The sequence below is a fragment of the Lissotriton helveticus genome, chromosome 1_1 (genome assembly GCF_964261635.1).
Source record: "Lissotriton helveticus chromosome 1_1, aLisHel1.1, whole genome shotgun sequence".
Lineage (NCBI taxonomy): Eukaryota > Metazoa > Chordata > Amphibia > Caudata > Salamandridae > Lissotriton > Lissotriton helveticus.
In genome coordinates, this window is record NC_136057.1 from 615114765 (window position 1) to 615132961 (window position 18197).

The 18197-nt window shown below is 45.5% G+C and overlaps 1 protein-coding gene across 1 annotated transcript in view; it reads right to left on the reverse strand.

Annotated features, from left to right (window-relative positions):
• The window catches only part of SYT10 (synaptotagmin 10), a 330714-nt gene extending 313139 nt beyond the window's left edge, over nucleotides 1-17575 (reverse strand). The window contains exon 1 of the mRNA XM_078654653.1: nucleotides 17299-17575. Coding sequence (XP_078510779.1) covers nucleotides 17299-17575 — 277 coding nt within the window. The remainder of the gene's footprint in view (nucleotides 1-17298) is intronic.
• Nucleotides 17576-18197: the final 622 nt, after the last annotated feature.

The window sequence follows — 18197 nt, forward strand, 5'->3', positions numbered from 1 at the left end:
TTGATCTGGCCCACAGATACAAATAACTGTCAAGACAGATTCCTGAACAAAGTACAGGGGTTCACATTGACTAGGCCAGACCCTAGATATTCCCAAAGACAACATCCAGGGATAGTAACCACCTACAGCGTGGGCAAGCTCTGCCTTCAATGGCTACAATCGTCCACACTGGCTGAAATTAAGCAACACCTAACTTTACTTACAGAAGGTGCTGACTTGCGTGATTTCATTATGGGACCACGCAAACAGCGTCAAAAACGTTTCATAGCGGCCTCTATATATGCAGCTTATAACGAAGTCTGGAAAGTAACTCAAATTGAGACAGCAGAAAAAATACGGGAGATTGACCGTATTAATTTGGAAAAATCACTTTCTGTGGTGGACAATGGGTTAATGACTCTGTCCTCCAGAATATATTCTCTGGACAGCATTGTGTCTTCAGCAATCGATATAATATCGCAAGACTTACTGATGTTACAACACGGTCAGTCCCAATTGCGTTCTATTGTACAGCTTGGCTGGACGTTACAAAATCTGCTTTCTGGCTATGTGCTTTGGCGTTTAATCAACACAACGTCATTATTTAATATATTTAACCTTACTGATAAACAAATCAGTTTGGCGCAGAAGGGTGCTGACTATACAATTCTGAGCATTGAAAGACTTGAGAGATTACCATTGACAATGTCAGAACGACCTGTCATTGAATGGATAATACATGGAATAATAAATATTCCGATAACTACTTTCCAGTTTCAATTCTGCCAAAAATATATACAGGCAGGCCAGTATCAAAGGTTGGGTAAAGGGTACATTAAGTCAATATGGAACCTGCCCTATACACACGAATGTGTCAGTAATAAAGGCCAGAAAGTGTTTCTCAGTGGCAATAATTGTGCAAGATCACTAAGCGGTACACTTCTGTGTCAGGGTATTAGCTTGCATGGAGCCTGTGAAGGGACTTCAAATAACCTTTCATGTTACCAGCTAGGCACACCTGCAACACGAATAGAACCATTCTTTAGGAGACTCTCGAACGGGAGTTACATTCTAATAGTAGATCGCAGATGTTGTAGTTTGCTGCCCGGAAAACCTTATCTCATAACCGTGACTAGGAAGGTCATGTGCTGTGAACGAGTATTGTTCCCTAACGATTCTCCAGACAGGGAGGCAAGGTTATGGCCCGATTTGAAAATTGCTTCTATTCGAATACATACTTTAAGCAGAATGAAGACTGTGCTCCTACAGACGCCGACCAGGCTAACGTCATCAAAAGAAACGTATGATCTCCAAGTTGCAAGGACAACTGCAGAGATTCATTCATTGTTATCAACTAATTCCCCATACATTTCGCAGAAATACTGAACAAAATCTTAAATATTTCTGATACCAGTGGTGTCTTATATGTATTTAAGACAGTGTTTTCGGGAGCTTTAATACCATTCAAAGCCATCCTGAGTATTTTTCCAGACTTTGTCCATTCAATTTTTGGCGGACTTCCTCTCCTTTTGGGACTAGTGGCAGGCTTCCTATTTTTGATCCTGTTATTTCGCTATGGCAAACCATGTCACAGACAAAACACCTGCGACAAGGGAAGAAATGATCCTAGCCATTGGCTACCGGGACCGCATAACTAAAGTCCTTGGACTAGCACGGCTTCGAGACCTGAACATGACTTAGTTTCTTTCATTTAGACCAATGTGGCAAAGTTGTGTTATGCCTGTATTAAGGTGCTTGCTATGCGGCGAAGAATGCGTGTTGGACACCTGTCTTGCACTACAATCGGATGTGCCAATGGACGCAGATACCTTGTTGGGTCCGGTAACGGCTCATGCATTGTGCTGTCCCCAGCGGCTACCAATCCTGATGACGGCATTCGTGGAGACTTCACCACTACGATTGAGGGGTAGTGAAGTACAAGATGAAAGCAGCATCGATCAGGTACGACCTTCAGTCAGCTATGCTGATCAAAACATCAATGGAGGCAATCATGCTCAGGCTCATGAATGCATGGTAACAACCTTTTCCGAGTTAGTGGAACTTACGCAAGAAGCTGTTGACAGTTTTTTCAACAGTCTAAATGATATGATGTTTTCACCAAAGCAGCAGGAATAACTTTGAGCAGACTAGCACTCGGAGTTCCCTACATCCTGAATTTGGCCTTCAACTTTTAAAAGCGATATGAAAAAATTTTCTCATCAGTTTTTCAGACTGTAAGAACCTTTTTCCCCAATTCCAAAATATTTACGATTTTTTGGGACACTAATCTTCTGCTTAAAGTAGACATTATTCTTAGAGAACTGAATTTCTATTTTAGGTAGTCACGAGACATTAGCTATCCTCTAGCACTCTTATACAAAACTTTATGATTGTGATGAAATGGTCTCGCACTTTTTTTCTGTATTAAGAGCCATTTCATGTGTGGTTTTCGCATTTATTCATGCTGAATTTAAAATATGCGTTATATGTTTAACATTATTAGACTGCTTGTGCATATAGTACACGTGATAGTACATGTGATTGTGTTTCGTATATTTCATAATTCCAATTTTCAGAATACATATGATTGTATTTTGGGGTGGTACGGTATACACAAACGCTACTGGTTTCACTATGCCTAGATTTGTAAATATGGACATAGTCTACGTGGAGTGGGTGTGATGTATTCCTATAGGTACTGTATCGATTCCCCTATTCCTGACCCTGGTTTGGTTAATAATTAACTAGCAGCCATCCAACGGTGCAGAAACCGTTATCTGATTAAGCCACACCACGGCACAGAAGCGCGTTATCTGATTAGGTCATAACGCATACCATCTAATTAGACAAGCGATATTCCTCCAGCCCCTGATAAGGCATACGGAGTTCTCAAAACAAATCAAACCTACAGCGACCTGGGAAATTCCCATAGCCATTGTTTTGATTTCACCGAGAACTTCAGTAAAGAATGTGCGAACGAACCCGTTCATATGACATCCTTATTGACGTATATATGTCCATCCTTACGTCAATCTCGGCACCTTTCAGGTATAAATATTACCGACATTGCCTTAAGCAAACACATGCGGTGGTGACGAGATTGGAGCAACGAGACGTGCCGAGGAGCCCAGCAGAGAGCGAAGCCCACAGGCGCTGCCCCGCCTTCCTGACGCGCTGAGAACGAGATGCTGCCTTTCTCCTGCTGAGAAATCCAGCTCCGGCGCTTCCAAGCAGCCCTCGCAGGCAGCTGGAATATCAAGACCTGGGATAAGAGATACCAGCCCTCCACCATTCTAGATCTCAGGTACAGAACTGAATAACCCCTTGCAGAGAATTCTCGAGTCAGTCCCTTGGCAAAACAAACTTAACTTAAACTGCTACTTATCTACTCCCGCCCACGTATTAGGCTTAGGTCAGGTACACTGGGGTAGGCGTGGTTAGAAGCACCAGTTGAGTACGATTAGTCAATGTATATATGTATGTATCTATTTTATCCATTTTAAAGTATCATATGGCTCAGAAACCATATCAATGCTTTTACAGTATTATTTTATAATTCTGTCTTTACTGTATGCACTTTACTTAACTATAAGTATTACAATAATAGCGATTCATTTCTCTTGTACGAGAAAAGAGACTGATCAATAAATAACATCTTTTTATTGAACACGCCCGTCTCTTCCTTTTCTCTACAATCTGGTGAAACTAAGAATGCACTGAACTGACTGAGTAAAATAAGTTGTATTTTGTTTTCACACGACTCTAGAGATACACTCTTGATTAGGGGAGAGCAAAGTTGTCATGTTCTATGGTTGTCAGAAACTAAATCCCTTCTTGTCTATCCAGGGAGGTTAAAATCCTCCTTGCCTATTCAAGAAAGTTTCTAGTGAACTCTGAGCTAGTTGGCAAACATAAAACTTTAAGTCTAATATCGTCGGTAGAAGACCTAGTTAACCTCTGCCCTAGGTCTATACTATTGAAGATATTATTCCAATGCGCAGAGCCTATTGGGATAATAGGAACTACACTACAATTTAATTCCATCCCTTTGAACTTCGAGAAAGCACTAATTGATAAATTTCAAAAATCCATTAATTCTTTTGTTTGGGCATCAAAGGCTGCTAGAATATCATGGAAGAAGCTATGACGTAGGAGGGAGAAAGGAGGTCTGTCTCTTCCTGATATCCAATATTATGCTTGGGCCTTTAAGTTATCGTATTCTAGGATGCTGCTAAAATCCCCAGACTCTTCAGGGAGAGGTAAAATGTTTTTGGCCATGTTGGAACAATTGGGGCTTCCTCGAGAAATCTTTATGTGTAAACATAGGGACAAAATTTTTTTTAGGAAGGTCAGACTTAAAGTCCTAAGTGGTATGGGTCAAAACTGGGCCAGGATAAAAAAACTAATAGGTCTTGAATACTACTCAAGGCTTGCCCCCATGTGGGACAGGCCAGGAATCCCCAGTTGCTTAAAAGATTAGCTGACAGCCCCTTTGAAAACATCGGGAGTAGCAGTATGGGGGAACCTTGCGGTAGATTGATCTCTTCTGCCGGTGGCTACGTTAAATAACAAGCTGGAGGGTGGTATGTCCAGGTTTAAGTATCTGCAGCTACTTAGTTGGTCGCAGAATTTGAAAATTCCATTAGGCCGAGGGAACCCCCGGAAGACCATTTATTTAATAAACCAGTAAGAAAGAAAGTTTTATTTGTTGTAGTTTTGTTTTAATAAAATGTTTTATATGTAAATCTATACATGACTAAGCTTCTTATTTCTCCAACCTCACAAGCATCTTTCTATTAATAGTTCGTAGAGGGACACTTCCAGGCCCAAGAAGGTTGTTGGGGTTTTGCTGATGATGTGGGAAGAGGGTGTGTTACCTGCTAATGTGGGGAGACGCAGCGTGAAAGGGGTATCTTTCAGAGAAAGAGCTCCGGTATGTTTTCAGAAATGCCTCGGACAGATGCCAGCTGACGGACGGAATCACAAAATGGTTTTTCAATGCTCATATGGTGTGACTTATGAACAGTTCATACCCAGGCTCGAAGAGGGACAACTGCAGCCCGTCGGCTCGACTCACAGAGGCAGGACTATGAGCCATCCGCTCCCAAAGGAACAGCAGCGTAGTAGCTTGCAGAGGTAGAGGCACAGCAGCGTACTAGCTCGCAAAGGTAGACAGCTGCGAACCGACAGACTGGCTTCTAAAGGCATAGCTGCGAAGTGGTGATGTTGGGCACAGGGAGCGTGAAAGGGTTATCTTCCTACTGGTGTCTTGGAGTGGAAGTCGTGCTGCCCGGCCCTCACCTGTTTCTCCTTTATTGTTAATAAATCTTAAAACTTCACTGCGTCCAAATCATCACTACACAGAGCACCGCTATATTAAATTGCCCCCAGAATCTTTATTTTATATTTTTACTCGATGCGAGGCACAAGATGGCTGCTAACAGTTCCTGGTTTGAAGTGTTAGCAGCCAGTGGACACTACCTGCTTTGAAGTGTTAGCAGCCAATCAGAGGCAAGCTCATGCTCCGGAGTTAGGCACCGACCAGATATACATATATATATTTTTCCTTTAATATCTCAAAAACTACTGAACGGATTTACACAAGTATTACAAAACTGCACTTTCTGGACCAAGGCCTTTCTCCTTGCCAAATTTGGCGTAATTCCGTTCAGCAGTTTGGCCTGTAGCCTTGTCTAAAGTTTCGTGTGGAAAATGCATTGAGAAAACACGTTTTGACACCCCCCTTTTTTCTCAGCCCCCCCTTGACCAATCACCCCTAAACTTTCAAGATAGGAGATGATCATAAAAGAGAAACTTTTGGGAAAATTTTGTAAAGAATCATCAAACGACGCCAAAGTTATAATCAGATCGAGGATTCCAGGGGGGGGGCCCACAACCCCCCTCCCAACATGAGTGAAGCCCCGAGACTGCGGGGACCCCAGCGGGCCCTCGCAGCCTCAGCGAGCACCCGCTATTATTTTTTAAGAAATGCCCCCGGACCTAGCCCACCTCGGGGTCTCATTAAAATAACACACGGGAACCCGAAACCCCAGCGCTGATTTTTTCTTCTTTTTTTATGTTTTTTTGGCCCTGGGGTTCCTTCTAGGACCCCCTGAGCAGGCCTAGGAGGTCAGGGTCTTTCTACCCCGGCCCCTTCTCTTGTTTTCTACCTTTATTTCTCTGTTTTCTAGCGATTAGCTTCTACCGAGCCAAAAGATGGCTGCCAACACTTCCTGGTTTGGAGTGTTGGCAGACAATCACAGTGAAGCAAGTACACAGTACTTAGGCCCCGGCCAGATATCGAAACTTTTATTTTTCTAATTTCTCAGCAACTACTGAATGGATTTACACCATTTAAAAAAATATCGCTTTCTTACCCACGCACTATCTTTGTGCCAAATATGGGGTAAGTCCGTTCAGTAGTTTCAGCTGTAGCCTTGCACAAAGTTTCCTATGGAAAATTGATTTTTTGACTCTTATTTTTTGAATTGCAGTTATATATCACATGCCCACTTGGGGGGAATTGTTATCCATCACTGCACTACAATATCGCCAAGCTGACGAGACATATTCAAGCAATGGTCGATATCACATACCTTTGTTAAATTATGAGGTGATAAGCTCATTATTTATATTTACATAAACTCCTTTTTGTTGCAATGGGAAGTACGAACATTAGTAACAATGACAGGTATGACCAATAAAGTTATACACATTTTGAATAGAATTTTCAAGCAAAAGCAATAAATTTAAATTGCACTGTGAAAAGAACTGAGATTAATTAGAAATATTAAATCATGTAACACCACAATTGTATTAAGAACTTTTTGCACCCCACGCCATTCCAGTTTAGACCCAGCCATATGCAAATCAATCTTAACCCTGCTCCCCATTGGAACAGCTCATCCCGACCTGCTAGGCCAGGTCCTCCACGGAGCAGAAACAAGCATCATGGGACAAGTTTCAGGGCATCACCCCTCATCAGCCAGCCTTGAATCTGGTGCTGTAGCGAGCACTGGACCCATGCTTGGGCATACCCTTGCCACTTAGGGCGACAAATGCAAAAAGAACAGCTGCTGTACAAAATGCTGAACAAATCAAACATTTACACCTAGAAACAGATCTAATTTGAATCCATCATTTTTTTAATGCCACCCAGGGAGGACCAGGCTTGGCAATTGGGTCTGGACTGCTTCCATGAGGAGCAGGATGAAGACTGATTTGCATATGGAGGGCTCCAAACTGGTTTTGCATGGTGTACAAAAGATCAATGGCTTTAACCCAGATCTCTTGACTGGTGGTGAATGTTTGATTTGCATTACGGCCTTCAACTGTGTGTCTTTTGCTTTCTTGTCATAAGTGCGCCGGGTATGACCAGACGTGGGTCCTGGGATCACTGTGCCAGTGGATTCAAGCTAGCCTGGCTGATGAGGGGTGATATTCTGAAAATGTTCTCAGGATGTTTGTTTCTGGTTCAGGAAGGGCCCCAACTTGGCAGTTCAAGCTAGATTTTTCCATGAAGAGCAAGGTCAAGACTGATTTGCATACGGCTGGGTCCCAACTGGGGTGGCATGGAGAGTAAAAGGATGATGGATTTAACCCAAATCTCTTGACTGGGAATGAATGTTTGATTTGTTCTGCATTTCATCCCCTTCCAGAACTCTCTCCAAGGAGACTATTGTGTGCAGAGGTGGGAATCCTCTCTCACATCTTGGGACTTAGGTGTCACAGTGAGCTCCTTTCTTTCAGATGTTGCCTGCCAGAGACTCAGTGCACCCCTGTCATATCACACGCCTGCGGAGCCACGGATTCCACGTGGACTCAACAACTGGGCTTGTGAGCAGCGTATCCCTGTCCTGCAGTTTACACACCGATGTCCAGCGGAGCGGTGCATGCGTTGGACTTGTTAACTGGGCTGGTGTGCAAGCGTAGCCCTAACCTGCAGTTACACGCCGGTATCCAGTGGAGCGGTGCCTGCGTGAGTACAGCCTTCACCTGTGGTGCCTTGGTCTCTCAGTTGGTGGTAGGCAGAATTTCAGTTTGGAAGTACTCTACTGTGCGTCAGCGATCTATGTCTCTTCAACAATGTTTCAACGTTTCAAGTCTCAGCAAAACACATCCGTGTGTGTGGCAGCGATGATCCTTCAGCTTTCATATCACACTCCTTTGAGGTGCCCTGGTATCCCTCGGCCTCTAACTGAAGTCAGCTTGACAGGGTGTGAGTCACCACAGCAACGCCGTTTCCAGTCTGGCCCAACCGCTCATCAGACCCATGGAAGTGCTTAGCCTTGTGTGCGGTAACGGTGCTTCATTCTTCTCAGAGCGACGCTCACTTCCTCTCACAAATCCAACAGACTGGTCCGCCAGCCTCTCCAGAGCCATTTAGAGTGACATAATCCTGTCAGCGCTCAGCGCACAGCACCCCTGAGGTCAGAGTTCGATGCTTCGGTTTTCCTTGAGCCGACACGTCTCCTCGCAGATCCTGTCAGCGCACCAGCGCCCAAGAGTGCAAGTTTGACATTACAACCTTCCTTCTTCACGAGTCTCTCTTCAGTGCACCAGCTGGTCCTGTCAAGTCATTCACTACACATTCTTCAACGTTTGAGCCGCCAAATAAGAGTTCATTTTGACTGTTTAGTCCCCGCTTTTACCAGGTTATATCACTATTATCTTTCGGTGACACACTCACCATTCGCCTCCACCCGCTGTTAAGCTGTGTGCCAACCTCCCTGTGGTGATACACACACCTTACTCTTCATTCACAGTGCCACCTTTGACCTTTATATTCTATTTGGAAGTGCTTGTGTCACCATAGCTTTGCGTCTCCACTTGCTGTTACGCTGCCTGTCAACCTCCCTGCAGTGATACACACCTTCCTCTTTCATATCCTGGTTGTAACTGCATGTGTAATCCTAGCTCTTGCAAACCCTCTTTTTACAGCCCACACCGCAGGCCCCCACACTCCACAACCCTGTACCATGGCACTCTGGGTATAAACCAACCACCATACTTTCTAAATGATTGTGGAGACCCTGAAATCCTTTGGAAGGACTGGACCAAGTTATTTTAATCCTATCTAATTGCAATGGGAGGAGAAAAATTCTCAGCAATCCGCAAACAGCACATCCTGTTGCATAACTTAGGAGTCCATGGTCGCAAGGTGTATGAAACTCTAACAGATCCAGATTTGGAGGAGGATGATGATTCAGATGTATATGATATCACTCTCAATAATTTAGAGGTGCACTTTGGGGACAAAGTCAACGTAGTGCTCGAACACCACAAGTTTTTTAGCATAGTGCAAGAGAAAAATTAGTCTATCAACAACTACATTGCGACTCTAAGAGGACTCACTCAATTATGTGATTTCGGTGATCTAAATGATTCCCTCTTAAGGGATCAACTTGTCAGGGGCACGAACAGTAACAGTGTACAATAGAAACTACTTGCAAAAAAACCACAATGAGAGAAGCAATTTCTTGAACATATTGAACATATTGAACATACAGAAAAAATGCATAAAAGAAATGAAAGTTAAGGAAGAAGTAGTGGCTTCGGTCCAAGCAGAAGTTTCAAACAGTGAAGTGCTCAAAGTATGGAATAAAGAAGTTACAAAAGAGGTACCTGCCATAAAATCCACAAAAGAAGGACAGGGTCTTAAATGTTTTAGATGTGACAGCAGCAATCATTTGGCCAACAGTCCTTTCTGTTCAGCACGGGGTGTCACATGTCAAAAGTGTAACAGAAGAGATCACCTCACAAGAGTTTGCAGAGATGGAGTAAATAATACAGTACAAATGGTTAGAGTGGATAATGAACCACTGGCAAAATTTGTTTTACAATTAAAAAACTGTGATGGGTCTTCCAAACCCAATTATCCCAAATCTCCAGAACATATTAACAAAAAGCCTATAGAAATGTATGCAGGCTCCTGTTCTCCATTCACCTTAATTAATCTTATGAACTTTGAGAATTCGCAGAACAGCACTAAATTAGAATTGAGTCCACATGATATTTCACCTGAAGGGTACATCAGAGACCCCGTTTCCCTGGTTGGCATGGTAAAAGCCCACATAGACTTCAAGGGGAGATCCACAGTGGGTAAGGTATATGTAGTTGAGAGTAGAGCTAATCTCCTGGGCCGGCAACTTCAGAAAGAGTTGGGAATTATACTTGACCCTAACAACAAAAACCAGATCATTCTGGTGGAAACTCCCAAAAGCAACGGCCTCGTATGTGATGCCTTTCCTGATCTGTTTGCAGACAGGTTAGGAAAGTTGAGAGACTTTCAACATAAAATCAAGGTCAGACAGGGTGCCAAACCTGTTGTTCACAAAACCCGTCCTGTACCTCTTCTTTTGAGGAAGATCCTCAAGGTGGAATTAGATAAATTGTGTGAGATGGGGATCATCCAACCCACCGATTTCTCAGAGTGGTTGGCGCCTTTAGTTATAGCATCCAGAGCTAATGGGCAAGGTATCTTCCTTTGCATGGACCTGTGCAGCCTCAATAAAAATATATGGGTGGAGAGGTTTCCCCTCCCCAACATAAACGAGATGTTAAGCACCATGGGTAGGGCGAAGTTCTCTTCAGTCATTGGCCTTTAGATGGCGTATCATCAAGTGGAGTTGCACCCGGAGTCTAGACCGTTGGCGGCATTTACCTCTCCCTTTGGAGCTTACTTGTTGATCAGAATTATGTTTGGCCTTGCCTCTGCAGCAGCTATTTTTCACAAGATAATGCAACAATTCTTCAGTGGCATCACAAATACCCTATGTTTCCAGGATGACATACCAATGTACGGTTCAACCAAGGAAGAACATGATAGCGTTCTAAACTCAGTGTGCCAAAGACTCACGGAAGCAGGGTTAACTGTGAAACTGGACAAGTGTAGATTCAAGGTAAGCCCAGTAGACTACCTGGGGATACCAAAGAGGATAATGGACGGAGTGTTTGAGCAAATCAAACACTCACCCCGAGTCAACTGATCTGGGTTTAATCCATCATCATTCTTTAGCTCACTCCACCACCCCAGTTCAGACATGGCCATATGCAAATCAGTCTGACCCTGTGCCTCATGGGAACAGTCCAGCGCCGAGCTGACAAGTCATGTCTTCCCTGGACCGGAAACAAGTAACCTGGGACCGGTTTCGGATTTATAACCCTCATCAGCCAGGCTATCTTGAATCCAGTGGCAAAGTGAGCAAGGGACCCACGTCTGGGCATACCCTGCCAACTTAGGGCGAACAGAGCGATACCAAAGGGGATAATGGACTGAGCGTATGAGCCAATCAAACACTCACCCCCAGTCAACTGATCTGGGTTTAATCCATCATCATTCTTTAGCTCACTCCACCACCCCAGTTCAGACATGGCCATATACAAATCAGTCTGACCCTGTGCCTCATGGGAACAGTCCAGCGCCGAACTGCCAAGCCATGTCTTCCCTGGACTGGAAACAAGCATCCTGGGACCGGTTTCGGATTCATAACCCTCAACAGCCAGGCTGTCTTGAATCCAGTGGCAAAGTGAGCAAGGGACCCACGTCTGGGCAAACCCGACCAACTTAGGGCGAACAAAGCGATACCAAAGGGGATGATGGACAGAGCACAGTAGGTTACCTGGGGCACACTATTTCCCAAGGTTTCAGACACGTGTCCAGTTTGATACAAGCAGTCAAGGACACTCCATACCACCCAACCAACAAAGATGAACTGCAATCCTTTTTAGGCTTGGTTGAAAACATGGCCAAGTTTGAAAAGAATTTTACAGATTTGTGTGATGGCTTACGCGACCTCCTACAAAAAAGCTAGGAATTTACATGGGAGGAGAAACACAACAAAATGATTGACACAGTGACAAAATGAATTCTAGATTTGCCAGCTTTAGGGTCCTCGACCCCAAAACAACCACAATGCTAACCACCGACGCATCCAATAAAGGGTTAGGAGCGATGCTGTTTCAAAGAGGAGAGAATGGAGAAACTATAATAGATTTTGCTACACGGTCCCTTAGTCTCTCAGAACACAACTACTTGGTCATTCAGAGGGAAGAGTTAGCATGTTTCTGGGCTGTGAATCATTTCAAGTTTTTCCTGTAGGGAATAAAATTCATTATACACACAGATCCCAAGCCATTAACATTCATCTTCTCGTCCAAAAACAACCAGAACAAATCTCCACGCATAACCAAATGGGCGCTGGGGTTGGAGAACTATTGTTTCAGGGGTGAATACTTACCTGGTCCTGAAAACGTAGTCGCAGACTACTTGTCGAGGTTCGCCCTCGACGTCAGTCATTGTGAGAACCAATTAGACGTTCCTATATTAGCTATGCATCTCCCATCCCTAACTAAAGAAGAATGGGAAGAGAGTGTGATGAAAGACAGTGACATGAGTGTTCTCTAAGACTTGATAGTCAGTGGCTGGCCTGAGAATCGTTCTGAAGTCCCTGATACCTTCAAAGACTTTTGGGAAGTAAGATACAAACTGACCCTCATCGCAGATAGAATATATCGCAAAGGGAAGATAGTTCCACCCAGGGACCACAGGAATAAAATAATTGACCCAGCCCATGAAGGGCACTTAGGCAGGGGCCTCACAAAAAACAAGGTCAGAAGTTGCTTTTGGTTTCCAAAGATGAATTTGATGGTAGAACTTAAAGTCAAAGAATGCGCCAGCTGTGCTAAAAGTGACAAAAGCAAAATCTTACGGAAAGTTCCCCTACCACCAGTTGAAGTTCCAGAGGTACCATGGACCAAACTTGCCATGGAAATAATCGGACCCATGGATGTTTTGTGGCCCCAAAAGAGGTTCATGTTTGTCCACATAGACTACACATCTCACTGGGTTAATTTCAAATGTACACCTTCCACTACAACAAGCAACCTCATCTCCTTCTTAAAAAACATATTTGTCTACGAAGGCATACCAGCAACCTTGGTGGCGGACAATGGGGTGCAGTTTACTTCCGAGGCGATGAAAACATTTCTAGAGGAGTTAAACATAAAACATGAGGAAACTGCACTCTATTGTCCTAAATCTAATGGACTGGTGTAGAGGGCAAATCGCATGGTAAAAGATCACATCCAACTGGCCATCACCAATGGTCTCAAAATTGAAGACTCACTGAGAGAATGTATTTGGACATACCATCCCACACCCAACCTTATCACAGGAGTTTCTCATTTTGTGACCCTAAGAGGGAGGGAACCCAGCACTAACATGAATCCCTACTGGTTGGAGGGTGGTAGGAGGGTAGTGCCGGATCAAGAGAAGAGTCAATTGAAAATTCAACAACACCAACGGAATATAGGGATTGGTATGACCAGAAACACGGAGTCAAAGACCATGACTTCAAGATTAATACTCACGTAATAGTAAGGAAACCCTCTCACGTATAAACGGGACTGAGTAAGTACCAACCTGCTCAACGGCAAAGGCAGGCAAGAACGTGGTCCGCTTGAAAATGGACAGACATAGAGTGGTGATAGACTTGTTGACATAGCTTAATTTTTCTGTCTCCCCTGTGTAAAGAGATGTGCTGTAATCCAATTAGTTATAGTTCTCTCTCTATCTCTGTCTCCTCTATGGTTCCTTCCTCTCTCTCTCCCTCCCCCTTCCCTCTGCACCCTCTTGAAACATTCCACTAGAGCTTATGTTAGAATGTTGGTGATTGTCAGATAAGGAGAGCGGATGGTTATAATAAAGAAGCTTTCCACTTACCTGCAGTTAAGTCTTCTTATGACTTCAAGTTATTACATAATTGTTGCGCTTTAGAAATCTGTATAACATAACATAACACAACTTAATCCACACCTGGACCCTATACCCCCTTTAAAACCTTTAACACCCATAACCCTTATAACAAAATATAGTTGAAAAAAATTAAACCAATTACTTTGCAGAATGTAAATAATAATAAAACACACTTGCACACTGTGACTACATGCCTGGCTTTTGATTTCACTTAGAAAGTATGTGATTGTGTATGTTTGTCAGAATCTGCGGCTAATAGACCACAGGCAATTTGTGTATGGTCAGATGAAAGTCTCCAAGCCTGTCCCTGCCACCCTCCTCCACCCAACATAAATGTTATTTCTTCTACACCACTGCTCCCAGTAAATTAATTGAGCAGCATGTTTTGCTATGCTCCTGGTTTGATAAAAATGTTCTCTCTATAGCTCTTCACTACTCATTCCAGGAAAATTCACGACACATCCAGGTAAAATAAAAATAACAACACACATATATGAAGATGTATGCTGAAGTGACGCTGCAGTGCGCCTGTTAGTGCCCGCAGAAGATACTCTTGAAACCCATTGCTGTGCAGAACAGCTCCATCCATTCATGAAACGTTGCGCTCTTCACAGCCATGACTGCAGCAGTCCACACCCCAGCATCAATTAGCGGTTTCAGCAACAGGTCACCGCAGATGCCTGAACTCCTCCCACTGAGCTGCAAAACCTGCTCTTGCTGCTGCCCCCGCGTAGGTTTGGTTTATTGCAAGCTTTAGCTAAAGTGAATCGTAAACAAATGACTCCTTGTATGTTTGTAAAAGACAATTTCATGGGTCTAGCTGCGCAGGTCTTGTGCCGTCCGTCCTCAAGTGTGCAGGACATGTGAGGTCAGGTGGAATGGCGCAAGCTCTACATTGGCACTGCGGCGGTGAGCAGGAGTGGCGCATGCGCACTACGGCTGTCCCTGAAGGAGCGAACTGAACTGTTCTGAGACTTGTTGCACGCGGGAAGAACGGCGGGGCTGTCTGTGCACATCGTGGCAAAATGAGAAAAAGATCAACTAGGCGGCGCTAGTTGGAGCACCGCATGGTTTGGGGGTAATTAGAGCGTCTCCGCTGCGGGGCCAACTGAGGCCCCATCTGCCCCCCCCCCCCAGCGCCCAATCACAATGTCTATTAAGGAAATAACAATTTAAAAGAAAAAACACAGAGAAAGCTGAACTCCTGAGCTTCATCTAAGCCTGAAAGAGGAGGCACTAATGTAGTGGAGGAAACAGAAAGAAAGAGCTACCTGTGAAAGTGACAGCGATTAAATAACAAATGAGGGCACGAAAAAGATGGAAGGTGTACTGACAGGAAAGAGAAATATGACGAAAGAGAAAGTAATGAGAGGAAAGGAGAAGAGAAATAATAAATGAGTTTTGGGGGAGAAAGGGGACATGCTGTGCATGTGCGCGCGTACACACACTAAATATTTTCAGGCGGCCCTCTAGTTTCAAATGTAACCCTGTGTGCCCCTCATCCCCAACCCAAAACATTACAAGATACGCCATTGGGAGTGGGCTAGTCACTATAATAGAGCTTCAAGTGCAGTTAGTCTAGATGTGCGCTTGAGTACACGCAAGTGAGTATGTAAATGCTGCAGAATGCATTCAAGCACGTTTCTCTAATACAAAAAAATACATATTTTATGTTATTGTTGGATGTCAATCCTCCTCCCTTACGTACATTTTTAAATTTCTTAAAACAGATTCACGTCAAAGTACTTTTCTAAATAAATGTATGAACGTAGCCACTATTTCCTTTAATATAAAAGAGGTTTCTTTAGAGTAGAGCTCTAAGTAACACATCCTGGAGGCAGAGTAGCTGCAAAGGCACCTGCAGACTGCGCTGACTTCCTCACTCCCACCTTAACGTGTTGCTTTAGCCTCGTCGCCAGGGTTGTACGGTTGCCATGATATATTCCTTTCCATTAGAAATACCCCACGCTGTTTGTCCGTGGTATTTCTCCCAACATTACACAACTCAAAAGGTGAGCGTGGTGAGTGAAGAAGAGGGCAGAGTGCCAGCACATGGAACTGTCCTTTCCTCATTAAGCTGACAGTGCGGTGCTTTTAAAGACGTGGTATACTAGGGCAAACGTACACTGAGGCGTAAACTGCTCTTTGTCAGAAGACCCTGCACCGACCCCCTCATGCAAATAGAAAGTTGAACGTTCCCACCGCCCACGCACCGAGCCTCCGCGGTTGCTCTATTTGTGTCTGCGCAGCGTCCCCCGCACTCCGCTGTCTCCGCAGAGCCAGGCAGATGCCACAGCCGCGGAGCGGCCAGAGCGGGGACAAGGCGCGACGAGAGCGGGCAGAGGAAGTGGACAGGGCGCTACGACAGAGGACAGGAACGGGGGCAAAACAGAGAGAGGACGGGACTGAGAGCAGATAGACGGAGAAGGCTCTGGGGTGAGGAGCGGGCAAAGAGCTGCGACCAGCGCCAGGAAGCGGGATGGGGAAGGGGACACATGGCCAAGAAGCGGACAGAGACAGAATATGGCTCCAGGGAGAGGCAATGGGACAAAGCAGGGGACAAGGCGCTACAAGAAAGGACAGGTACATGGAGCACGGACAAAGACCATGGAGAGAGCAAATCAACTGGGCAATGAGCCAGGAAACGGGCAGAGTGAGCACACATTGCAAAATAGTAAGCAGAGAGAAAGTCGAGGGGCATCGGGGCACGTTGAGACAAAGCAGAGGACAGAAGGACAGTCAGAACTGGGCGATGAGGGTGGACGTAGAGACCATGAGAGCGGAGGAAGAGGGGACAAGAGGCCAGTGCAGCGGGCAGAGACGCATCCAAGAGCGGCAAGACAGGAAACAAGGGGCCACAAAATGAATGGTAGGGCAAGGAGGTCTGACCGAGAGAGGGGATAACACCGAGGAGAGCGCACGGCGGTGACGGAGAAGAACGGAAAGAGAGAGGTGAGTTCCAACAGCAGAGGGAGCAGTGGGGTGGGTGATCGGAGAGGGGGCAAACGGTGAAACAGAACAAACAGATGGGATAATAACAGAGAAAGTCAGATAGGGGTAAAGGTGAGAGTCATAAGGAAAATTAGAGCATACAGAGTTGGTGACCAGGGGCTGATATAAAGAACAAAAAGAAGAGAAGGGGTGAGGGTTTATTCAAAGGAGGGTTAGAGAGAGAGCAAAGGTAAATGGCCCAGAGAAGAGGGGAACCGTTTGGCCAGGAGAGTGAAAGACTGGGAATAGGAGAGCAACAGGTATGACATGTGAAGCAGAGAAGGGTGGAGACAAGGCTGGTAGAGAGCGAGCCGATGCATATGTTGACAGAGGAGAACGGTAACAGGTGGGGGATGAAAATAGAAGCAAGGGGGAAATTGTATGAAGGTTGAGCGGCCGAGGATGAAGAGACATGAAGCCAGTAAGGGCGGCAGGCGTGACTTACACTGAGGCGCGCATGCGGACGGTACTACCCTAGAGACCTCCGCACAGGTAGTGACAGCAGAGAAGGGTCCGGCCCGGAAGAGAGCGCATGAGCTGGGCGTTGAGAGAAACCGCCGGGCTGCTCCTACCTGTGCTGCTGCCACCCCCAGGCCGGCTCGCCAGGTTCTCCAGCGGTAAGATACCGGAGCATTTCTCCCTGTCCACCTGGCCTCCCAGGCAAAGCTCGGAGACGATCTCCAGCGCCTTCTGGCACAGACTGAGCCCCTGCTGCACGCTCATGTCTGCGCCGCTAAGCCATGTGTGCCCCTGGGCACTCTGCTGGAAGGGGGCCACCCCAGCGGCGGCACTGGCGCTCCGGCAGCCGGCAGCAGCACACAAGAGCGCGGCGCATGTGGCACGGTGCATCTGAGCGAGACTTTAAAAAAATCATCAACCCGACGGTCCTTAGCAACGCCTTTTGAGGAAGAACGCCTTTCCCTGCTTCGCAGGCTGTTGGAACCGCTTCCAATGGGGGCGCAGCGCTGGGCTGGGGCTGCACGTGGCTGGGGGGAGTCACAGCTGAGGAGGGGCTTGGAGAGGGGGGGGGGCGCTTGGCGCCAGCTGCACCCCAAGTCTGCTTCTGGGTATGTCCCAAAGCCTGCAGGCAGCATTACTTTTTCCTGCTTTGCACCTCACACAACTTTATTTTCATGAACCTTGAACTTATTGCTTATTAGGACTCGCGTGAGGCGTTTGATTTGTGCAGGAAAGAAGGACGTTTTTATTTTCAGACCTTACAAGAAGGGTGCAGGCTGCTTGACGCGCCCCTGCCACCCGCAAGAAATGCGACTGCTCAGGATTCAGAAATAAGAGTTTGAGGTACCGTTCCAATACATGTCCTGATGATGCCTATCACGACATGGAGCGGATTTTCTGTTTACCAGAACTGTAAATGTACCCTCTTTTGAACTCTGAAGTTAACCCTAAGCGTCCGAGGCCCATTGTCTCTCTATTAACATCATAGCATCAGTGGACCGAGAAAAAGCGC